This window comes from Equus przewalskii, chromosome 12, assembly GCF_037783145.1.
Source record: "Equus przewalskii isolate Varuska chromosome 12, EquPr2, whole genome shotgun sequence".
NCBI lineage: Eukaryota > Metazoa > Chordata > Mammalia > Perissodactyla > Equidae > Equus > Equus przewalskii.
This window is the reverse complement of record NC_091842.1, coordinates 12,855,026-12,879,866: the sequence shown is the minus strand read 5'-3', so window position 1 is coordinate 12,879,866 and position 24,841 is coordinate 12,855,026. Positions and strand designations below refer to the sequence as shown.

General features: G+C 40.3%; 1 protein-coding gene across 1 annotated transcript; it reads left to right on the top strand.

Annotated features, from left to right (window-relative positions):
- Nucleotides 1–536: 536 nt before the first annotated feature.
- Nucleotides 537–24,477, top strand: SHCBP1 (SHC binding and spindle associated 1). Its single transcript, XM_070566465.1, has 10 exons — nucleotides 537–754; nucleotides 3,375–3,583; nucleotides 8,030–8,122; nucleotides 11,899–12,132; nucleotides 12,220–12,388; nucleotides 12,690–12,810; nucleotides 15,429–15,560; nucleotides 16,209–16,327; nucleotides 18,738–18,879; nucleotides 21,623–24,477. The coding sequence occupies exons 1-10, from the start codon at nucleotides 668–670 to the stop codon at nucleotides 21,946–21,948; spliced, it is 1,632 nt and encodes a 543-aa protein (XP_070422566.1). The 5' UTR covers nucleotides 537–667; the 3' UTR covers nucleotides 21,949–24,477.
- Nucleotides 24,478–24,841: the final 364 nt, after the last annotated feature.

Here is a 24,841-nt window from a genome sequence, read left to right as displayed (position 1 = left end):
GTCTCCAGCTGGGCGGTCACAGGTGTGCACAGCAATCAGCTTCTAGCCTAAGGAAAGATACTTAATCCTTAAGGAGACGTCAACGTTGCGAGGGGGAGGGAAGTTGCACCTTTATCTCAAGGGCCTTTGCTCTTGCCATAGGGAATCTCTAAAGCAGATATACAATGCATGCTCAATAGCCTCGGTCAGGCCCTTTTGGAAAGACAAGGTCAGGCCGAATTAGGTTTAGACCAAATGGCTTCCTCATATATTCCAATATATCCTATTACTTGCCATTTTTATTTGTCAACCCCAAATAAATACTCCACTGCCTTTCACTTTGGCCATTTTTAGGTTAACAATGCCATTTCCAGGCGTGGTTTGTTCGTTTTTCGGAAATCATCTAAAATTATGGCCCAGTTCAACTGTGTCCACCGGCCTCCAGCAAACCCAAGACCAAGAGCGTGGAGGAGAGCAGCGGACCGCCAGCTGGTAGGCGACGCCAGGCCCGGCGCCGCGTTGGCAGAGGCTGCAGGGGGCGGGGTCGTGTGGAGACGGGCAGCTCAAGTCTTCCTCTCATTGGTCCGAGAACCTCTGCGCAGTCTCCAATCAGAAGCGCCTGCGTCATCACGTCGCGGGGCGAGGCACCGTCCGCGGAAATTTGAAATGGCTGGCGGGGAGCTGGCAGATGGCTGGCTGCGGTCGGAGGCGATGGCACCGGGGCCGGAGCGCAGAGGCCGGGCGGCCGAGGAGGAGCCGGCGCCCCTCGAGAAAGGTGAGCACCCGCCCTGCCGGCCGCGGAGCTCCTCCTGCGGCGGCCGATGTCCGCGCGGCCTGCGGCGCTGGGTGCCTCCGCTGGCGCCTGTCTGAGGCCTTCGGACCCGCCGGCCGGGGGACGCGGTGGCCGTGCGAGGCCCCAGCCGCTCTCGTGACGTCAGCGTCGGGAGGCACCGGGCAACTCCCGCCTCTCCCCGCCCGGTCTGGCCTCCGCTTCCTGGAGCCCGAGGGGCTGGGACCGGGCCAGGAGCTCCCAGCCCGCTGTCGGGGCGCTCCCGGAGGCTTGGGCGCCGTGATTGGTGGAGAGGGGGCTCGTCTTTTTCCTCCGCGTCTCGAAGGAGATCCTGAACCACACTCCGCTTTCTCGAAAGAGAAGAAACCGGAACCCTTGGCCTATAGATAACTGCGCTGAGCACGGAGGGGTGACAGGCTCGAAGCTGGGGGAGCCAACTTTGGACAAAGGCTAAAAATAGAACCCAGATCTAGTTCTCAGTCCTTTCTGCCTATTTACGGAGATCCCACTATTTATTTATTTTTCTTGATATTTTAAGCTGGTTCAGGTTTTTAGTTTAACATTTCCAGTTGCGTTGTGTAGCGGAAAGAGTCTTGACAGAGAGAAAACATGATTGTGACTTAATTACACTACCAACCCCTCTTGTGACCTGGCAGAAGTCACTTGGCTTCAGTTTTCCTATCTGGAAAACAGAGCCAATGGTCCTACGGAGTGCTGAAGATGAAGTGAAATAATGTGTGAAAAAGGGATACTTTCAAAGTGGCTGTAAAGAATGGTGCTGAAGTAAGGTATTCTTTCTTTTCTTCTTTTTTTATTGTGTTAAAATACACATAACATAAAATTTACCCTCTTAATCATTTTTAAGTGTACAGTTCAGTGGTATTAAATACATTTACGTTGTTGTATAGCCATCATCACAATTCAATCCCGTAACTCTTTTCATCTTGTAGACTGAAGCTCTACACCCGGTGCAGGACAGCTCGCCTTCCGCCTCCCCCAGGCCCTGGCAACCACCGTCATACTTCCTGTCTTTATGATTCTGACTACTCTAAGTACCTCGTATGAGTGAAATCATACAGTATTTGTCTTTCTGTGACTGGCTTATTTATCTTAGCATATCTTCGAGGTTCATCCATGTTGTAGCATGTTGCGGAATTTCCTTCCTTTTTAAGGTTGAATGATATTCTGATGTACGGATATACCACATGTTGCTTATCCATTCATCCATCGATGGACACTTGTGTTGCTTCATGTTTTAGCTGTTGTGAACAATGCTGCAATGAACATGGGTGTACAAGTATCTCTTGGAGACCCAGCTTTCAGTTCTTTGGAGTATGTACCCAGAAGTGGAATTGCTGGGTCATATGGTAATTTTATTTTTAAGTTTTTGAGGAACCACCATATTGTTTTCCACAGCAGTTGTACCATCTTGCTTGCCTGTCAGCAGTGCACAAGGGTTCCTGTTTCTCTGCATCCTTGCCAACACTTGTTTTCTTGATAGTTTTTCTTGTTTTTTTGATAGTAGCCATCCTAATGGGTGTCAGGTGAAGTTATTACTTCTTTAACAAACATTTATGTATACTATGTGATGGGTACTGTTGTAAGTGATTAACAAATTATTTAATTCTCTTAATTTATTTGAAGTAGGCATACTATTATACCTTCCCTTTATGGGTGAGGAAACTGAGGCATAGAGAGATTGTCACAAAGCCAGTAAGGTGTTGCTGTCCTCTGGGGCTCATGTGCGTTGGTGTTTGTGAGTCGTAGCCCCATGAGTACCCTTTGGTCATCTGTTGGGTCAAGTAATTCTGGTGGCTGAACAGGGGCAAAGAAGTCGAAGGAAGGAGAAACTGTAAGAGGTGGGGGGAGAGAAAGATTGCTGCTAATTATAGTGTCAGATGCCCTCCCTGAAACCACCTATGGAAACTACTTTGCCAGTCTGAGTGCTACCCTCACCACTGTTTATTTAGTAGTTTTGTCGATTAAAAACATCATATTACACAAAAATAGACATGCCACTGGCTGAATCACATCTTATGATTTTGAAGCCTTATGAAACATAATTACATACAGCCCAAACCAAATGTGATTAGCATTTTCTAATCTTTTCCTTAGGTACAGTCACTGAAATTAGTGAGGAGGAGCCTAGAAGCTTTAGTGAAGTAAACCTTAGGCGTTGTTGAGAATCTCTCATCCCTGTTTATTGAGGAGCCATTGACGGACATGTTGTGGAAATAGAGGGAGGCTTCAACTCGTTTGAGAGGGAGTATAGGGAAGAGCTCTTTACTTTAATGCAGCTTTGTGCAATTGTTTTGGGAAAAAAAGACTGTGAGATATTTGACTATTGTAAGTTGCTAGCTGTAGTTAGAATCATAGCTGATCCTGTGAAGGAGAACGTGGGTGATTTCCACTGAAATAGAAAACAACCCTCTTGCTCTGCCTCCCTGAAAAACTTCACAGACAACACCAGAAACCTGACCTGTGAAAGATGGTAAGTTCTTATTATTTTGAAGTAGAACTTGGATTCTGAGAGATTTTTCAGTGTTTCCTCTGTGTGTCTTAATTTTGATTTCCGTGTGTTAAGTCGCACTATTTTAAATTTCAGGTCATAGATGTGGACTATGTGGCCTTGAAGGCGGTGGTGAGCCTCGCTGACCCATACCTCTGTGACTCTCCAGTGAGCACTTTTACCTTGGAGTGTATGCAAGAGCTCCTCGAGCTGAAGGAGCAGCGGCTGCCCCTGCAGGAGCTGTGGGTGGTTTTTGATGATTCCGGAGTATTTGACCAGACAGCACTTGCAATTGAGCATGTCAGGTAGGAAGAGAGTTGATAAAAATAACCTGAGGCCAGAAACTTTGGACGAAATGCAGTAATTCTGGTCTGTATTATACCTAGATTTGAAATTCAAACTGTAAACGTGGTCATTGCAGTATTTTAAAATATTCAAAGACAGGAGAGTCTTTTCTAAATTAAAAAAAATTTGAAGATGGTTGAAGTTTTCCTTTTGAGATAATTTCAGAGTTACAGAAAAGTTGAAAAAAATATTACAAAGAGTTCCTGTATAGCTTTCACTCATTGTCCCCAAATGTTAACAAAGGATAGAGGATTCTTAATTTGGTTTATATATATTTAGAAACTATCTTAAAAGTTCTGGATGCTAAGGCTTATGGCTGATGTACTTGCATATGAGAGGAAAGGGAAGGAGTGAAGAGGTGGTGGACCATGACCTGTGCGCTGATAAGGCCTGCACACGTTGTTTTCAAGGATGCGTCTGGCCTAAGAAGGCGTTTTCTCAGGCCCCTTCCAGGATCCTTAGGGGATGTGCTCCTGCCTTTCATCCTTTTTTGACATAACTGATTTCCACTTGCATAAGTGCACCCCTTGTCCCTTCAGTGAGAAAGAAAGCCCATACCTGAATTTATAGGTACTTTTTTCAGTTTTTCAGATAAATCTTCTGTCATATAGTTGCTGATATAGATAGTTCCTTTGGATCTTCTGTTTATAAATCTGCTCACTAAGAAAGGCTTACTTTTGGCTATTTAAAAATGGACTTACGTTCCTCCAGGAGCTGGAAGACTGAATAATATAATGATCGTGTTAATAATATTCCTTGGTGTTTTCTAGTTTAAAAAGTACTTTCCTGTTTCTATACCATTAGTGAGTTCACCTAGTTTTGCTGAGCTTAATTTGAATGCTCTACAAAGAAGCATAGTGTCTTGGGTCCTGCTTCCAAGACATCTCATTGAAAATTTTTAATTGTATGTCAGAACATTTAACCCTAGATGTTCAATAGTAGGCCAAGCAATATAAATCTAAAGAACTGACTTCTGTCCAGACTGAAATAACTCCCTTATGTTTCTCTCACTGACAGTAATCCGTCAATTGAAGCATTTGAAGATAAAGGAATAATTGATGAGTTTAGGGAATCAGGAATCAAAGAACTAATGTCTTATGTGTATAGAAGTTGCAGAAAGACAAGTATCTGGAATTAGTAGTGGTGTTATTTGAAGGAGAGCTTGGCTAAATTTATTCTTCATTTTGAGGTCAGTGCACAGGAAAGGTCAAATTGTGAGGGTTTTCATTTGTTCATTTATTCAATAAATACTTGAGTGCTGGTTCTGAGTTGAGGGTTAAATTTGACTGGTGCATGGAACAGACATGGTCACCATCACCAGGGAGCTGTAAGGCTACAGGTGGGAGACGACCCTGGATGAAATAATTGCACAAAGATATATACGTGATTGGAAACCGCAGTGAGTGCTCTGAAGAATTACAGTGTTCTAAGACTGAATCAGGTTGCTGTTACGTGGTTATTGCCTGAACAGATGACATTTGAACTTGAGCAGATGACATTTGAACTTGAGTCTGAAGCTTGGCAGGTCAAAGGGCTTCTGGCAGGGGTCGGGGAGGGAACAGATGGTTCAGGAGCTCAGTGCGCTCAAGGAGCTGAGAGGCCAGCATGGCTGGAACACAGGCGGTAATGAGAGAGACTCAGGGAACTGGTGTGGAGAGCTTGTCAGGGATCAGAAGATGCAGGGCTGCTAGCCAATTAATCGTTTTTGTCAGTAAGAGCAGTGGGAAACCATCGAAGGGTTTTCATTCAAGGGTGAATATGATCCGCTTTGTGTTTTCAAAGGTTCCTTCTGGCTGCCGTGTGGAAAACAAGTGGAGGGAGATGGAGTAGGGAGACCAGTTAAGAGGCAAGCGAGTGGACTCGAGGAGGGACACGGAGAGGACAGAGTCAGGCTCACTAAGAAAGTGGGAGGGCTAGGGCTTGGTGGTGGAGTGGGTATCAGGGATGAGGAGATATGAGTGGATATGGAGAAGTCAAGGTTGACTCCCAAGTTTGTGTCTTGAGAGAATACACACAGGAGGAGGTGCAGATGTGAATGATCTGTGAATGCCCCACGTGGTACTGCTGAGGATGATAGCAGGGCTGGCTCATGAAATGTGAATATCAGCTTCCCGGGTGGAGAAGGTGAAAGGCACTTCTGGCAGCCTCACCAGCATGCCACATGGAGGTTTGAAAGAGCTTGTGAAATTAGGAGTTTGCATGCAGGGGTTCTGAGGCAAGAGAGGCTCTAGGGCCAGACTGAATCCATGGACTATCAGCAGGCTCAGGAATTTGGACTTTATTCTGAGGGCAACAAGGAGCCAGCAGAGTTTCTTTATCCAGTAAAGGCATGCTCAGGTTCTTGTTTTGTTTTGTTTTGTTAAAGATGGATTCTAGAAAGTGAAGAGATCGGCAGTCCAACCTACAAGAATTAAGAGATGGCTGCATTTTCACTGTTCCTTCCTTTTCGCAGCAGAACTTCTTGACAGACTTATAGTCACAGTCTGAATTTCCTGGCATTCCAGTAATGTTTCTTTCCCTGCAGCACCCCTGAAACTGTGCTCAAGGTCACCAAAGTCCTCCATGTTCTTGTATCCAGTTGTCACTTCTCTGATCTCATCTTGCTTGACCTCTTGGTCACATTCTAGTTGTCTAATCATTCCCATCTTCTTAACACACTCTCCTTCCAGCTTCTGGGACACCAACATTCTGATAGTGTGTTACTGGCTTGCTTTCTTAGTCATTTTGGCTGGCTTTTCCTCTCATGCTCAAACTTTAGAATGTTTGGAGTTACCCAAGGATCAGTTTTAGGCTGTCTGTTCTTTTCTCTTTCTAATCAGCATTGGAAGCATGATAGAATCACCTTGGAATTTTCTTTATAGGAGTAGTCCAACTAATACATAAAGAAAGAATGATAGGATCAGAAAATCAGTATTTTGCAACCAGTAATGAAATAAAGGTTCAAGGCAATGATCATCAATGGCTACAACCACTGGCAAAAAGCTAATGGGGACCTTTGTAGTAGATGGATCAGGCTGACAGCACCATTGATCATTGATTTAATCCATTGATTGTTCTTAACCTCATCATCAAAAGAGATGACCGGGTATGATGTGCTTCCTGATGGAATTACATTATACTTCCCTTGAAGTATTCTTGCCAAAAAGGCTTTCCTAAAGCTGATCAAGTCTCTAGATCTTACTATCAGTTTACTAGAAAGAAAGGGAACAGAAGAACATGTTAAAGGACCCTATAGGGATGCAATCAACAAAATTCAGAGTGTGGGAAACTATTACATAAATTGCAAGAAGAAAAAGCGGGAGGGATCATCTATAGAAGAAAGTGATTTAATTAAAGGCAGTGGCTGACCATTGTTTAGATCCTCATTTGAACAAGCCAAGTGTAAAACAGCAACAAAAGAGTCAAGTAGGGAAAGCTGAACACTGACTGGATATTTGGATATTAAGGAATTAAAAGCATTTTTTTTGGTATAAAGATTTAGTTTAGAGGTACATACTAAAAATTTATGAATGAAATGTGATGTCTGAGATTTGCTTTAAAATAATCCATGTCAGGATGGTGAGGGGAGGGGAGCAGAGAAGTAAGGGGTATGGGGTAGAGAGGAAATAAGATTGCCCGTGAGTTGATAACTGTTGAAGCTGAGTGATGGGCCCATGATATTCATGATACTAGTTGTTCTTGTATATGTTTGAAATTTTCTATAATACAAAATTTGTGAAATCACTTGGGCACTTTAAAAAAAAATATGGATCCTGCACACTCATGGCCGCTGTGCGCCACCCCCTCACCCCGCCAGCCTCAAGAGAATCTGATTTATTTGTCTGGGGTAGGGTTGGGAATCCATTTTAACAGCTTCCCAGGGCCTCTAATGTCCAGCCAGGGTGGAGAACTACTGCTTTATATTATGTCCCTAGATGATCTCATCTCTTGCTTTAATGCCATCGACATGCTGGCAACTCCCAGATTTGTGTCTCCTGCCCTGGCCCTTCCCTTGAGCTCTGGGCTATATGTTCTTCTGCACTCAGACATCATCCACTTGGAGGTCACACAGGCATCTCAACTGGAACATGGCAAAAACAGAACTCTTTATTGTCAACCCCAGACCTGTTTCTCTCCTAGTTTTTTCTGTCTCAACAAATGGCACTACCATCCACCTGGTTACAGATGGTCAATAAATAGTTCTTATAAAAAGACAGTCCTACCAGAACCAGGGTTGTAGAGAAACTTCTAAAGAAGTTTCCCATCTGAAGAAGGACTCATGATTATCAAGCACGTCTAGCAAATCCGCAGCATTCTCCACCGTGGTTGGTAGAATTGTTTGGATTTACTCGTTAGCTGTCACTCCTCCAACACCCTAACATTTTGAGCCAGTGATTGAATTTGAATGATGCTGCTTTCCTTTTCAGGTTTTTTTACCAAAACATTTGGAGGAGTTGGGATGAAGAAGAGGAGGATGAGTACGATTATTTTGTCAGATGTGTTGAACCTCGATTGAGATTGTAAGTATTCCTTAGTAACCTTGCACATGTTGGAAAAATAGCTACCCATGGTTTAACTTTACCCGTGTGTGTACATACGTCAGGGGCCAGACTGAAACAGACTGATGTACAGATAGTACAACCCATCGACAAGTTACTATATGGAATTTGTACAAGTGCAGAGAAGCCTACTTTTAGTGTTTAGAAACTGAGTCTAAAAGCAGAGAATTCATGGGGCTGGCCCTGTGGCCGAGTGGTTAAGTTCGCGTGCTCTGCTTCTGTGGCCCAGGGTTTTGCTGGTTCGGATCCTGGGTGTGGACATGGCACCACTCGTCAGGCCACGCTGAGGTGGCGTCCCACATGCCACAACTAGAAGAACCCACAACTAAAATATACACCTATGTACTGGGGGGATTTGGGGAAAAAAGCAGGAAAAAAAAAAGAAGATTGGCAGCAGTTGTTAGCTCAGGTGCCAATCTTTAAAAAAAGAAACCAGAATTCAAAAACATACAACTTTTGTAAATCTGAGTAAAACTCAATTGAACTAATGTGTTAAATTCAAAGACAGTCGTTTGAAAAACAGGGAAATTAAATTGAATTATAGAAGACTTTTTTTAAAGAGTACTTTTAAAGATATATGGCTTTACTGTAAGTTCCTACAGTGAAACACACTAGGCTAAGTGAACAGATTTATCTCAGGATGTCTTGTCAAGTTCTTGTCCTTACATCTTATTTGACAAATAGAGAACATACTAAATAGTTAATATTAGTGGTGAATAAAAATTTTCAAAATACCTAAACACATTCTTCTTCTAATTTATTGTATCTTGGTAGGAAAAAACCCTTGCATACAAAAATACCAAACATCAACCATGCAACCCAAATAGTTGTTCTGCACTGACTTTGTTCAATGTGGCATTCAGCCTCCACTAGATGGTGCTCGAAGCCCGGGTAATTTTTCTTATATTCATGAGTAGTCTTTTAACAGACAGTGCAGCAATAAAAATACACTTAGAAGTTGCACTCTAAAAAAAATTGTAGAAGGTAATTTTTTTCCCTGTATGAAAGATGGTTTGGTTACATGAGATAAGACAGCAACCCTCTACATTTTGGAATCCAGTTTGACTTAGTAAGTTTCTCTTGGTTTAAATAGTAAAGTGAAAAATATGTGAGAAGTCTGCTTAATGGTTCTACCTGGTTTAGAACTGTGTGTGTCTGATTTCAGCTCTTCATAAATTGGTTGTGATTTCTATTTAGCTTTTCCAATTTTTCCATTGTGCATTTCCTATTTTCCCAGAGTGTATTCAATAAAATGCCATAATTTCAACAAATTTCATATTTTCTAATTTTGATACACTTGCTCTTAAAGAGCAGTGATTGATTTTGATTGAAGTGAGATGTGATGGTGGGTGAATATCAAGTATCTGGCAAATTTGACCTTTACTTGGAAAAAACTCTATTCTGATTTGACAGCCTTACATGTTTGAGCAGCAAGAAATGATTTATGCACATACCTTGTACATCACTGGCAGATGGGAAAGCATAAGGGAGGAATTGTTTTTAGTTATTGAGAAGAAACTTTGACACGTGATAGAGAAACTAGAATGTTATCAAACGTAGGCAGATTCTTTATAAAGGTCCCTGGGCTAAGACAGGAGTAGAGCTGTCAACAGGCAAGATTTAAAGGGAATCGGACCGGGGCTGGCCCCGTGGCCGAGTGGTTAAGTTCGCACGCTCCACTGCAGGCGGCGCAGTGTTTCGTTGGTTCCAATCCTGGGCGCGGACATGGCACTGCTCATCAACCATGCTGAGGCAGCGTTCCCACATGCCACAACTAGAAGGACCCACAACAAAGAAGACACAACTATGTACCGGGGGGCTTTGGGGAGAAAAAGGAAAACAAAAATTAGAATAAAATCTTAAAAAAAAAAAAAGAATTTATAAAAAAAATAAAATAAAATAAAGGGAATTGGACCATATTGTCTGGATTTTGCATGGTGTGGTAAATATTTTTCCTTTGTAATTTGAAACACTCTGCTTCAAAGCTCATGGATCTGAGACACAGATGTTGGTTCACTGCTTCCACACTACGAAGTATCACTATAATGAGAAGAAAGAAGCTGACTGGCACAGATATTGAGATGCTAAGAAACTTATTTTAAAATATGAGTCTTCATCTCTCTAACTTAATAGACCTGGTCAAGCAGTCAGTGGTTTGATCCCCTTGCTTGTGAAGTGGATTTCTAGAATATCTCTAAGTGAATGTGGATTAACCAAAGTAGATGAAATCCTTGCTTTATAAGCTTTACCTAATTCATTTACTTGAAAAGCAAACATAAATTTATTATTTATTCATTTTAAATACTGTTTGAATGTTCACCATAATTTGATGTAAGTATGTTTAGGATGTGGTTCTGTTTTTTTCCCCCATCTTATTTAGAGCATGACTGAGTGAAAAAAAACATCATCTAAGGCAGTAGTTCTCAACCTTGGCTGCACATTAGAATCCCCAAGGGTCCGGGGACTGGCCCTGTGGCCGGGTGGTTAAGTTTGTGCCCCCTGCTTCAGCGACCCAGGGTTTCACCACTTCGGATCCTGGGCATGGACATGACACTGCTCATCAGACCATGCTGAGGTGGTGTCCCACATAGCACAACCAGAGGCACTCACAACTAGAATATACAACTATGTCCTGGGGGGGTTTGGGGAGAAAAAGAAGAAGAAGAAAAAAGAAGATTGACAACAGTTGTTAGCTCAGGTGCCAATCTTTAAAAATAAATAAATAAATAGAATCCCCAAGGAACTTTAAAAAATACCTTTCTACTTCTAGAGACCAATTTAATCTGTCTGGATGGGGACCTGAGCATCTGTATGTTTAAAAGCTCCCCAGTGAGTCTAATATGCAGCCAAGGTTGAGAAGCTCTGGCCTCTGGCGTAGCTGATCAATATACTTTCAATGAAAAATAAAGGAATTATTTTACAACTACAGATAATGACAATAATATTGCAGTTTATTTTCAAATCCATTAATTTCACATCCATTAACTTGATTGTACATTCATAAATTATTTTATGGCATCTAGAAGTACTTTCTTTTCTGCCTATGCATTTGATGAGTTATATAAATTAATAATAAATTTTAAGTGCCAATAGAGTTGTCCAGTACTAAGTTTATTTTGTTTTAATCACTCTCTAGTAATGAAAGTTTTATTTTTTTCTCCCAGAATCTCAAAGGCTTATTATGCTTTTGAAATACTCCAAAATCTTCCTGAGGGAATATTCAGCATAATTTTGTGCCATAGCGCCTTAAATGTGAGGAAGGACTAGATGATTTGAATCATTTTTAATTTTTGATCTTATAAATATGATAATCTTAAACATTGTTAGGAAACTATTTGGGATACTTCCTTCTCCACCTCCACCCTAGATTGCCTTCTGCCATCCACTTATGATTTTGAATCTACTATATGAGAAAATAATTTATTAAATAATGATATAAATACGAATAATACAAATTGTGCAACATGAAATTTCAGTGTTTCTAAAGCACAAATGCTTAGACCTAAGAAAAAAATAGCAACTTCTCAAAAGAAGAACAATTAGTGACCTTAGTGAAGCGGTGCTTAGAACTTTCAACAGCTTCCACTCAGAGTGCTGTTCAGAAAGACTTAACATACCTGAGTTATACACTATAAAACAGTTTTCTTACTGAGTCTTTGAGGAGTAAATGGACTGTCTTAGTGATAAGAAAATGTGTCTGAAAGGCAGTAGATTTCAATTTACTTTTAAACTTGCAGGCATTATGACATCCTTGAAAACCGAGTTCCTTCGGGACTTATTGTTGACTACCGCAATCTCTTGTCTCAATGTGAAGAGAGTTACAGGAAATTTTTAAATCTGAGAAGCAGTTTGTCAAACTGTAGCTCTGATTCCGAGCAGGAAAACATCTCCATGGTGGAAGGGTTAAAATTGTATTCAGAGATCGAACAGTTGAAACAAAAGCTAAAACTCATTGAGAATCCTTTGTTGAGGTACATATTTGTCCTTCTTAGCCGGTTGGCATCTTTTCTAACCAGCTCTCTTACTGAGAACTGATAGGTCTGTTTGGTTTCTTTAAGATATGTGTTTTGTTATCAGAAGAATTGTAATATCCAAGCAAAGGGCGTCCGTCCAAATGGTCAGAAGGTCACCCACGTGGTTGCCTGCACCATGATGACTGGTCTGCTGTGGTCCCTGCTCAGGGACAGGCTTTGTCAGGAGCCCAGTAAGGAAGAAATAGAGATTCAGGTAAAATTTCTTGCTGCAGGTGGTTTTTTTCCCCTTCGCATCCACCCCGGGTTTTCCTGAATTGTGCAGAGTATGTTGACAGGAGCTTCCCAGAGCTGCTTTCTGGGCAGTGGGAAGTAGTGTGAGTGCTGCCTTCCATCAGCACCAGTCACTTACCAGCCTGCGTTGGGCTCAGTGCAGTAGCAAAGGAAATAGTTACTAGGCAGTTTTGGCTTCCTTTTCAAAGGAAACAAGAGGCGCATGCAGGAATACTCAGGTTGCTTTTGGGGGTGCACATTTGCAATATGTTGTTGTTTTCCAGTTCCATGGTGATCCATTGTCTGCTATAAATGCCTGCTATGAAGGTGACACTGTTATTGTTTGTCCTGGCCATTACGTGGTACATGGCACATTCTCCATTGCTGACTCCATTGAGTTGGAAGGTGAGTATGAAGATCATACAACCAAACTCTCATGCATGATCTGCTGAAGAAAACGGTCCGTCACTGACCTTGTTGAAGCTCCAGGAATAGGATTGCAGCTCACTTGACTGAGGATGTGTTGCCTGGAAGCATTAGGGGTGTTTCAAGTGTCCAGGGGATTGACTCAGTGCTTGAGCAACTTGACGTGTGGTTCTTTGCAGCCTTATATGTGTTGGGAAGGCAAACACAGAGAAAGAGGACCATTAGGAAGAACCATACTTTCCAGATTCGAAGTGGTTTATGGAAAGAAAATCTCATTTCTATTTTCATAGAATATTTTCAGCAATATATTTTTAAAGTTTAGTATTTTTTTATTTGTTGCTTATTCTTATTTTGTATATGTTGTGGCTATATTGGTGCATTTTTTTTTGTTTTAAATTTAGCATATTTTTGTGAGAGGTATAGGTCCAACTTGAAAATGGATCAAAAATCTTTTAATTCTTTAAGACTTTGCTGAGTGTCACAAATTCTACACGTTGCATTTTCATGTTGAAAGATTCTATTAAAAGTAACTTTTTAGGGGCTGACCCCATAGCTATGTGGTTAAGTTCGTGCAGTTTGCATGCTCTGCTTTGGTGGCCCAGGGTGTCCCCAGTTTGAGTCCTGGGCGCGGACATGGCACTGCTCATCAAGCCATGCTGAGGCGGCATCCCACATGCCACAACTAGAAGGATCCACAACTAAAAATACACAACTGTGTACTGGGGGGCTTTGGAGAAAGGAAAAATAAAGTCTTTACAAAAAAAAAAGGTAACTTTTTAGCAGTTATAATCTTACTGTACATTTAGAGTGATTCCTAAATTTAGGTCACTTTGCAGTCCTTCATCTCGGTCCTGTATATTTCCATAACGTGTCAAATTTAGATGCACCTGCTCAATCATTTACCAAAAGAACTTCAAGTTAGCAATAAAGCAAAAAGTCATGTATCATTTGGGGACTTGCGCAGCTGTTCACAAACTGGTTAAGCTGTGTTCTTTATCTTTATCGTCAGCACTTCTTCATGGAAGCAAGGCTGTTCCATTCAGGGTTTCATTGCCTGCTGTTCACTCGTACATCACCTCACCCCTGTTTTGTTTTGTGTGTGTAATTTTTGTTCTTTCTCTTCTCCAATATTTGATATATAATAGATGTATGTGTATAAATAACACATTTGTAGGATAAATCATTGCAATAAAAACACTTTACTTTTTGGCATATTGAAAATAGCATTAATATTATAGATTAAGTGGTGGGTAAGAGTTCTTCCTAGATTGGTGAGGAAATTATAATGTAATTGCCAAAATGTCGTAACTAACGATATAGAATTCTGATAGTTAAGTGTAAAAATGACTGTAAAATTACTGGTAGAGGGCATTTCTGAGAATCTGGGGAATCAGATGGTATCTCTAGTGTGATGTAGGGAGTACTTGTTCATGAGTAAGATCAGGCTTGTCTGCTAGCTTATCTGACCTGTAGGTAACACTTAAAATAAGAGATATATGTTGAGCTCCTACTATGTGTAGGGTATTAACAACACTTATAGTAGGGTTTTTCTTTCTTATTTAGGACATCCATTCACTTAGGTGATGGTTTTGTTTTAAACTACTAAGAATACATAACTTGTTTATGTAATAATCTGTTTTTTTCTTAATGTGGCAATTCTTTTTGTATTTTTTATTTTTTGGATGATGAAAAAACAACGGTTATTGTAGAAAATGTGGAAAGTACAGACAGATGCATAAAAAGAATCAGAAAAAAAATTACTCATAATCCAGTCATCCGGAGTCCATCACTGGTGGCATCACGGGGTCTGGGGTCCTTGCGTTCTCTAGTGCCTCCAAGAGTGGTCTGCACTCTTCACGGATGGGGAACCTCAGTGACTTTGCCTGTTTAATGTAGCTACTGTAGCTTCATTTCCTCAAGCAAAGACTCATTTTAGACAATGAGAGTTATTTCTTACAGCTCTATGTGGTTCTGTTTTATGATGAAAGTCAGGCAAATTTTCTAGTTTTCTGATATTCCAGTTTTTTGTAAGCTCATTCAGAGGTCTGGCCTGCGTTATTAGTTTGATTAAGATTTCTAGAGATCCAATGTAGTTTATTGGTTAACAAGATAGACCAATTTTTCCAAAAGCTAAAACTATTTTAAGTCAATCTGTTTAAGAGAATATTAAAATTAGAAAATCTTGAGAAATGCTTAGGCTTTTTCAAACCTAATTTATATTAGAAAAATAGAATCTTACAGTTGGAAAAAAGGCTTATAAGGGCTAAATGCTTCAAAGCCCTTTGACCAGTTGTGAGTACTTAGGATTATTTATTTTTTTAAAGTAGTTTTTTGTAAGTGAATTTAGTGCTGAGCTGGTCTAAGATGGTTGATAGCGTAGTTTTCCTGATACATGGGCAAACTGAGTTGTTATTAAAAATTGTACACGTGGTTTAAATTAAACAAGGTATGTGGGGAGATAGTTAGGTTTTATTTAAATGCCACTAGGTTGACTGGTCTCAAATATCATTTGGATCATTTGAGATCATTTGCTATTGTAGCAGTTTTGTGATTGGACGTTTCCTCTCACTCCTCTTAAATCTTGCTCTCTGCCTTAGGATATGGTCTACCAGATGATATTGTGATAGAAAAGAGGGGCAAAGGAGACACTTTTGTGGATTGTACGGGCACAGATATTAAAATCTCAAGCATAAAATTTGTTCAGCATGATGCTGTAGAAGGAATCTTAAGTAAGTGTCTGAATATTTCGTGTATTATGTGTTTTAGGCTTTGAAAGAAAACCTTACTTTCTCTGGAAAATACAATTTAATAAAACACCATTCCTGAGTATATGAAAGGTTGATTAATTATGTACATAGCATGATGACTTAGGAGGCTTATTCTAACGTGAAAAATAGTTCAGCCTATTCTTGAAATTTGGTTTCTGTGTGATCACTTTTTTTCTTTTAAGACATTCCGGTATTGTCTGTGTTCTTCGTATTCGATTTCGCCCTGCACTCAAACCCGCCGTCCTCACGCTGTGCTGGTATTTGTTCCTAGGATCCTTTCTTGAATTGGGCCTCCTTTTCCTCTCCCTTTCAAGATACTCATGAAAGTTGCTTTCTGATACTTTTTTGTAATGAAAAGTGCTTTTTAACTTGATTTTGCATTTCTGAGGTCAAGTCCTTCTTTTTTAAGAAGGCTGCTTTTAGAGTTTAGAAAATAACTCAAAATAGTCATTATTTTGTAAGTTATGAATTTGTAATCCCAGTAACAAATTTTAAATGATAGCTATTGAGAAATATTTAGACTATATCTAATGTTAACTCTAGGCCATGTCTAATATTGGAAAAGATAGATTACTTCTTAAAGCATTTGATTGCATGTTTTCATCGTAGTCATTCACCATGGCAAGACGACGTTGGAAAACTGTGTACTGCAGTGTGAAACTACAGGGGTCACAGTACGAACATCAGCAGAACTTTTAATGAAGAATTCAGATTTATGTGGTGCAAAGGTATGATAATCTCTTATCCTTTGGGGAAGTAGTTTAGGGTTAAGTTCTAAGTAAGCAAATAGAATGTGGGACCAAGATATAAATACATACTCTTGTTCTCTTTCTTCCAAGAAGTTCAGACACTTATATGTACTAAGTCAGCCAGACTTGATTCTATAAAGTTCTTTTTTTTTTTGAGGAAGATTAGCCCTGAGCTAACATCTGCTGCCAATCCTCCTCTTTTTGCTGAGGAAGCCTGGCCCTGAGCTAAAATCCATGCCCATCTTCCTCTACTTTATATGTGGGACGCCTGTCACAGCGTGGCTTATCAAATGGTGCCATGTCTGCATCAGGGATCCGAACTGGTGAACCCTGGGCCGCCAAAGTGGAATGTGTGAACTTAACCACAGCGCCACCCGGCTGGCCCCTATAAAGTTCTTATTTAGCATTTTCAAAACAGAGATTAGGAAGAAAAATAATACATCTCTCAATTTCTCTATAACTTTAAGACAGATTTAGATCCTTCTGGGACCCTGACGACACGCATTTTGGATCTTATATTGTAGTCGCACAGGTCCCTGAGGCTCTGCTCACTGCTATTTTCAGGGCATTTCTCTCTTTGTTCAGACTGGGCAATTTCTATTCTATCTTCTGGTTCACTGGTTCTTTCCTTTCTGCTATTGAGCCCATCCACGGAGCTTTTTATTTTAGTTATTGTCTTTCTCAGTTCTGAAATTTCCATTTGGTTCTTTATATCTTCTGTTTCTTTGCTGAGACATTCATTTTTCATTTGTTTTAAGTATGTTCATAATTGCTCATTAAAGCATTTTTTCCATGGCTGCTTTCAAATCATTGTCAACTAATTATGACATTTATGACCTCTTGGTTTTGGTTTGCTAGGTAGCTGCTGGCTTAAGTTATTCTCCTTTTTTAAGTTTTACGTGATTCCTGATAATTTGATATTTAATTTTAACTATTTTGTTGTATATGTATTTTTAATGTTATTGTCCCTAAACCTTTTTTGTACATAACCCCAAAATGAAATCTCTTAGCTGAAGGCCCAACCAGCAGATCTTTTTACCTCTCTATAGAGAGTTGGGTTGGTGTGTAGTGGGCCATTCAGCCCTATATGTTCTAGTAATCCCCAAAGGGGAAGTAATAATAAATGTTTTCTCATGATACAGTACTACTCTTAGAAAAACAACATACATGCAGTAGATGTGTCATAAATGTTTAGAAACAACTCTTCTTCAAATATGATGTTGCATATGAAATTATTCCAAAAATGATTTCTTAAATAACTATAGAGGTTTGAGTGAATTATTTTTACTTCCCAAAGTACCTAGCATGGTATGAGGAAATAAATTATTCCTGTTACTGTTACTTTCTTGTTGGTACCATGTGGTGCTGAGAGACAGTGTGAGAGAATTGGACCATGCATAGATCTTTCTGGTGACTCTGTATAAATGAGACACTTGAGTTGGTTGCTAATTTTAACATTTGTGTAGTAGTAGAGGCCATTAATTGTTTAATTCATAGATGTGATTTTTAAGTTAGGTTGGGATATTTTAAAAGTGGTGTTTTTAAAAAAAAAATAGGGTCTTATTTGTATCCTCAAATTACAATATTTTACTATACTCAAATATTGTTCTCTAACTGAATATCTCTGAGAGGTTAGTCATTTTGAATAAGTGCATCTTTCAGTGAAATTTTTTTTCTGGGGGAGGCAGGCAGGATCAGAAGACTGATTGTCCAGAATGAAAGAGAGTGGAGCAGTAATCACAAGTTGATACTCCTAGCCAGTGTATTGTGTGTGTGGTGTTTGTGAAAGTGGTAAATGACAGGCATCTTTCTGGAAATGGAGCAAATGGAAATGTTGATTAGAAATACCTAATAAAACTCTCTGTATAACACTTTATATTTGCACTATGTTAAAGGCTAAGAAGTGGTTGTAATAAACCTTCTTGTATAGTCCTGCCTTTTAAAAACTGATTGTCAATATCTTAAAATGTAACTTGTAGGGTGCTGGTATAGAAATATATCCTGGGAGTAAGTGCACCCTGAGTGACAATGGGATCCCTCACTGCAAGGAAGGGATCCTCATAAAGATGAGCACCTGCTGAAATGCCCTCGTTCCAAAGGTTAGAATGGTTTCACCTAAGACAGAGTTAGACTTTATTAAATTCCCACGTTGGGTTCTGTTGTTTCAATAGTTTCGGTGATTGGAACTCTCTCGTGAGAATACTTTACTATCTATAGATCTGCAAAAATGACAGAGGAATGCTGTGTCCCTTAGAGCTCAGACTGTGCTACCACATATTAATAAGCATAACTTTCTACTTTATTTTTAGAATATCCTGAAAAAAGTGAGAGGATTTTTAAAGTAGGCAGTGTTGAATGTTCCTTAAAATGTTTGTTTTCAATGTCACAGGACTTCTTAGATGAGCATTATGACATTTCCAAAATATCCATGGTGAATAATGTCATACACAATAATGAAGGTTATGGTATTATCTTGGTGAAACCTACAATTTTCTCTGACCTGCAAGAAAATGTCCAAGATGAAACTGAAGGTATGCTATAATTGGTAATTTTTAAAAATAAAAACCAGATTTAATTTAGTTTATTTCAGCATTAAACTCTGATTAAAAATATGAGTCTTCCAGCCATAAAAAAAGACAAAATTGGCCCATTCGCAGCAACGTGGATGGACCTCGAGGGTATTATATTAAGCGAAATAAGCCAGTCAGAAAAAGACGAACTCTATATGACTCCACTCATAGGTGGAAGTTAACATATTGACAAGGAGATCTGATCGGTGGTTACCAGGGAAAAGGGGGGGTGGGGGGAGGACACAAAGGGGGAAGAGGTGTACCCACAACATGACTAACAATAATGTACAACTGAATTCTCACAAGGTTGTAATCTATCATAACATTAATTAAAAAAAAAAAAAAAAGCATGATTAGAAACATTCTCTACTCTGGGGGAAAAAAAAAGCCTCAGGCTAAAAAGGGATCCTAAACTGTAGAAAAATTTGTGGACAGAAGGAGAGCAGTAGGATTATTTCTCTTTGCTATGTGGATAGGGGTTTTGGTGACACATAGCAGTTGACAGAGAAATGTAGCAGAATGGCAATATGCCACTCTACAGACTTTATCTCAATACTCCAAAAAGCATGCGTCTGTAGTTTGCACTCAAGATTCACAGTATCACAGTGAATCTACAGGAGGAAACAGGTATCTGTGATTCCTAATGTTCTGCTAGGTCCCACCTCTTCTCAGAGATCCAGATAACTAAGCTCAACAGCATATAAAGTTTAGAAGGAGGGAAGGATGACCATATTCTTATTCCAAAACATATGTGTTTGCTAAAAGCAGAGGTTCTCAACACTGGCTGCTCATTAGAGTCATCCGAGGAGCTTTTAAAAATGTTGATCTTGGGCCCCGCCATCTCCAAGATTTTAGTTGAATCAGTCTGAATTCGTTTGTGATTGCGGGATGCTAGAGAACCAGAGAGGATGGGAAACTTGACTTTGCTTGCTGAGCACTAGCAGCGTGGATCCTCCTATGGAAAATACTGCTAGTTGTCGCCTTGTATTAGTAAGCTATCTTTCTATTTTTAGTTGGGTTAATGGTCACCTAAAATAAAGGCTGTATTTCACAGTGGAAAAAAAAAAAAAATCTGAGTCTTCCTTTCCTCCTTAAAAAGGAAAACTGGCATACATTTGGGTGTGGAGAAAGAGAGGCATGGTAAAGCTATAACATTATAGAATCTCAGGGGAAAAGAAATTTCTAAGATCAGGGCCAGCCTGATGGTGCAGTGGTTAAGTGTGCACGTTCCACTTCAGTAGCCTGGGGTTCGCCAGTTCAGATCCCGGGTGCAGACATGGCACTGCTTGACAAGCCATGCTGTGGTAGGCATCGCACAGATAAAGTAGAGGAAGATGGGCACGGATGTTAGCTCAGGGCCAGTCTTCCTCAACAAAGAGAGGAGGATTGGCAGATGTTAGCTCAGGGCTAATCCTCCTCCTCCAAAAAAAAAAATTTTTCCAGATCAACTAGTTCAACTATTCATTCAAACATTGATGTGTGGTTTCTGTGGTCCTGCAAGTCCCTTCTCATCATGCTTGGCTTTCTATAAATTTGTAGAATAAGGATGGGCATATGATGGCAATGGTGGCCTCTGCTGGTATTTGTTAAGGATGGAGGCAGAGAAGTGAATGTGCGGGTTGAAGCCTGCATTACTGGAGGGGATCATGGAGTTGGCCTCTATTTTTTATTGGTAGAAGTAAATGACTCCTTGTCAACTGTCTTTCTTGACAGCAAAGCTGAGCTAACTCAGTGGGAGATTCATGAATTTGAAGCCATGACCCAGATCACTCTGGAATCTCAGTCAGAGGAAGATTAGGGCCTAGGCATGGGTGAGGACGGTGCACCGGATGATGAGTAGCCCTTGTTGTCCTTCAGGAGCCACTCCAGTTATCTGGGGCTTCTATTTCCCTTGTAGTTCTGTAGGTCAGAAGTCCAGGTTGGCTTGGCTGGGTTGTCTGCTTAGGGTCTCTCAAGGGTGAGGTTGAGGTGTCAGCTGGGCAGGGCTCTTGTCTGAAAGCTCTGGGGAGAGAATCTGCTTCTGAACTTATCCATGTTGGCAGAATTCACTCCTGCAAGGCTGTAGGACTCAGGTGCCATTGTTTGCTAGCTGTTGGCTGGGGGTTGCTCTCAGCTTCCAGAGGCTGCTCTCAGGTCCTTGCCCCTTGACCTCCTTCATCTCAGCAACAGAGAACCTCCCTCAAGGCAAATCTCTTCATGCTTCACATCTGCTTCATGCTTTCCTCTTCTTCATCCAGCCAGAAAAAACCTGCTTTTAAATGGCTCCTAATAAGGTTAGGTATTCCTGAATTGTCTCCTTTTCTAAAGATCAACTGATTAGTAACCTTAATTACATCTGCAAAGCCCTTTTGCCATTTAACGATCGTGAAAGTACCACCAGGGGCGGGCGTCATAGGGGCCATCTAGAAGTCTTAGTGGGTAGTAAATATCCAGGAAAAGGCTTTTGAGTGAATGAGATTCCAGGATAACAAGAGAAAAGAATTCAAAATTGGTAATCCTATATGAGGGTCAGGAAACCTTGGTGTGAAGAGTAAGACAACTGCTCTTTGAGATAATTATGGCAAAGAGTGTAAAATCCAGTCAGGTGACAGTAGGCACCCTCAGCAGAAAAAGCCTGAAAGCTTTAACAGACTGTAGAAATATATATGTTTTAGTTGGATTGGTTTGTATATTTAACTTTATTTGTTATAATTTGTTTCTCTAGAAAATAATGCACTTAAAATTCAGACCAGTGAAGAGGCCAGTGCAGCTGAAAGAGTGGAACTAGACAAGCTGATTCAATGTGCAACTGGTAAAATGGAGCTTTATGCAAGATCTGACCTTTCTGAGCAAGTTGAAGACAATTGTGAAATTGTAAATGAGCTAGTTGCAGCCTCCACACAGAAGGGCCAGATGAAGAAGAAAAGGTTGAGTGAGCTGGGGATCATGCAAGCTGATGACAACTTGATGTCACAGGAGATGTTTGTTTCCATTGTGGGGAACCAGTTCAAGTGGAATGGGAAAGGGAGTTTTGGCACCTTTCTTTTCTGACCACTATGATATAAATAGATAGCAAAATAGTGGATTTTGCATATGCTGCCCCAAGAATCACTGCTGCTGTCATAGGTCGCTTCATGTCTCTATTTTATATTTGATATATTCGATTGGACTTGAGTGAAATGTAGATTTCTGTCTGCAGGTGTTGCATATACAAAACTCCATCTTTATAAGAAAGGTTATAAAAACATATAATATGGAAAATATTTAGAGATTTCTTCCTAGAAAGTCTTGCTTTCTCAAACATGTAGTTCTGCTCATATTAAGCCCATTAGTTACTGTAGTGTAAATACATTTTAATCTAGCACTTCAGAGACGAGGAAGAAAGACAGGGAATGCAAGATGAGTGCACAAAAATGTGATAGGTGTTAAATGTACAGAGTTCTTACAGTTGTCTTTTTATCCCAATTACAGCGAGTCTGATTTCCGTGTTATATTTGCATAATACCTGTCTTAAAATAAAAGCTTTTGTGCTTGGGAGGTTATCTGCCTAATCAGTCTTCCGGAGAATCTGAGTGGGATGCATTTTTATGCTGAACTGTGTAATCATCAAAACAGTGATGGATAGCATCGCAGGTGTGAAACAGAAGTGAGGTGTGTATTCAGAGCCAGTGTGCACGCAGAGCACTTTCACTGTTGCTGAATACGAATGATTAAAAAGAGGGGTCATTCCTTTTGCCATAACAGTATTCTGATCAAATTTCTTACACAGTCAAAATGATTACCTATATAACCTATATCAGCTCTGTGTTCTTGATATCATATTGTAAAGCACAGCTTTAAAAAATATTTATATTAAAAAAGTATGTGATATTAATATGCCTACTGATTAAAATTATAGTGATGAAATAATAAATTGAATCTTGTATTTTTCCAAATACGTTATGGGCCATAGTGCCAGTGTAGCATATTGATCCTTTGAAGTACACACATTTTGGGTTTTTTTAGTGTTTCAGAAAGAGTATTAAGTTTTTTCCTCAGTGTGGTTGTTTGTTTCTTAAATTTGAATAATTTATAATTATTTTCCAGATGCTGCTAAAATGTGGAAGGATTCATCTTAGATACTTTGTTTGGCCATTGAGAGGCATTTTTCTTTTATTCCTTAATCCTGTTTCAAAAGTAGTGCTAATTAATTCTGCATCAACTTGTCCCAAATACTGATTTAAAAACCATTTATTCAACTTAAAAAAAATCGAAGTTGTTTTCCAATTGAATTTCCGTTTTATCTTGGAGTGTAGATTCTGTGTATTCTCATGTAACTTGCTAGAGTGTCAAGAGAATGACAAGCAGCTAGATTAGTAAAGGTAATGCCTTCTTGTTCCTTTTTATAGCACGATCGTTTTTCAGATTTCATTTCTATAGTAGTTTAAATCTCAGCTTTTATTAATTTTTATTCACATGATAAGATATTAGTGAATAGGCCTTATGTATTCTTAGTGAAGTTACATACAGTGTATTTTGCCTCGGTCATGAAGAGTTGAGCATCTCGGATGACTTAGTAGAGGCAGTATAGAGAGAGCCGTGGAGGGATGTGCATTTTCACATTTGAGGTCAAAACACTGACGTGGAGGCGTGACGTCAGTGTCATGACAGAGTGAACTTGCCCGGGACTCTCTCCCCTCCAACATACAACAAAAAAACAGCAGCCATATTCCAACAGAAAATACCCTAAAAGCACAAAAATCCTCGGAGAGTCACAGCAGCCACCTGAGGGAGGGCGGAGAGGCTGGAGCACCCCTTGGAAGAGCTGGAACAGGGTGAGACAGAGCTTCACTCCCTCCTCTAAAGACTGCGGTAGCTGCCGTGGGAGGCTCCAAGAGCGAAGGAGCAGGCAAGGGGTCGCTTATCTGCTGGATCACCAAGGACACCCTAGAGTCTTGCAGCCTAGAGGGAAGCCCTCTAACAGGGCACAAGCTTTCCCGTGGGGTGACCTCATCAAGCCAAGAATCCCAGGAGAGCAGAAAGCAAGAGCTGATCAGGAAACCTGGGACTGCACGCAGGAGACAGTGTCCCACCCTGGACAGGTGCCACACCATCTCGGCTGAAGGTGGAGGGCTCAGAAAATGCAGCTCTCAACCCCCACCCAGTGGCAATAGGCTGTAACTGCAACCGAATAATATCAGAATGAGGAAGAGCCCACCTTCCAACATCAGAGGCTACATCAAATCTCCAGACCAGAGAGAAAATGACAAGTACCCAGAACTCAGTCCTGAGGACACAGAAATATGTAAGCTAAAAGACAATGAATTCAAAATAGCTATCATCAAAAAACTCAATGAGGTAAAAGAGAATGTAGAGAAACAATTTAATGACTTCAGGAGCTACTTCACAAAACAGACTGAAACTATAAAGAAGAATCAATCAGAAATGTTAGAGATGAAAGACACAATGGAACAGACAAAACAAAATACGGATTCCCTGAATGCTCGAGTGGACATCATAGAGGAGTGAATCAGCATAATCGAAGACAGACATGTTGAAATGCTCCAGACAGGAGGAGAGAGAGCTAAGACTAAAAAGAAATGAAGAAAGCCTCAGAGAAATATCCCAGTCAATGAGGAAATGCAACATAAGAATTATAGGTATTAAAGAAGGTGAAGAGAAGGAGAATGGAGCAGAAAGCATGCTCAAACAAATAATAGCAGAGAACTTCCCAAATCTAGGGAATGAGAGGGAAATGTGTATGGAGGAAGTTTTCAGATCTCCTAGATTTGTCAATGGAAAAAGAACAACTGCAAGGCATATAGTAGTAAAGCTGGAAAAAATGAATGACAGAATCCTCAGGGCAGCAAGGCAGAAGAAAGTAACCTGCAAAGGAATTAGGCTTTCAGCAGATTTCTCTGCAAAATCCTTACAAGCTAGGGGGGTGGGGGGAGGGCACAAAGGG

What these genes read in the sequence shown, in the direction of transcription:
- SHCBP1 (XM_070566465.1), top strand. Translation starts at nt 668, where the DNA reads ATGGCTGGCTGCGGTCGGAGGCGATGGCACCGGGGCCGGAGCGCAGAG. An exon ending in GCCGGCGCCCCTCGAGAAAG is followed by an intron (nt 755 to 3,374) that starts GTGAGCACCCGC and finishes TTTAAATTTCAG; the next exon opens with GTCATAGATGTGGACTATGT. An exon ending in AGGAAGAAATAGAGATTCAG is followed by an intron (nt 12,389 to 12,689) that starts GTAAAATTTCTT and finishes GTTGTTTTCCAG; the next exon opens with TTCCATGGTGATCCATTGTC.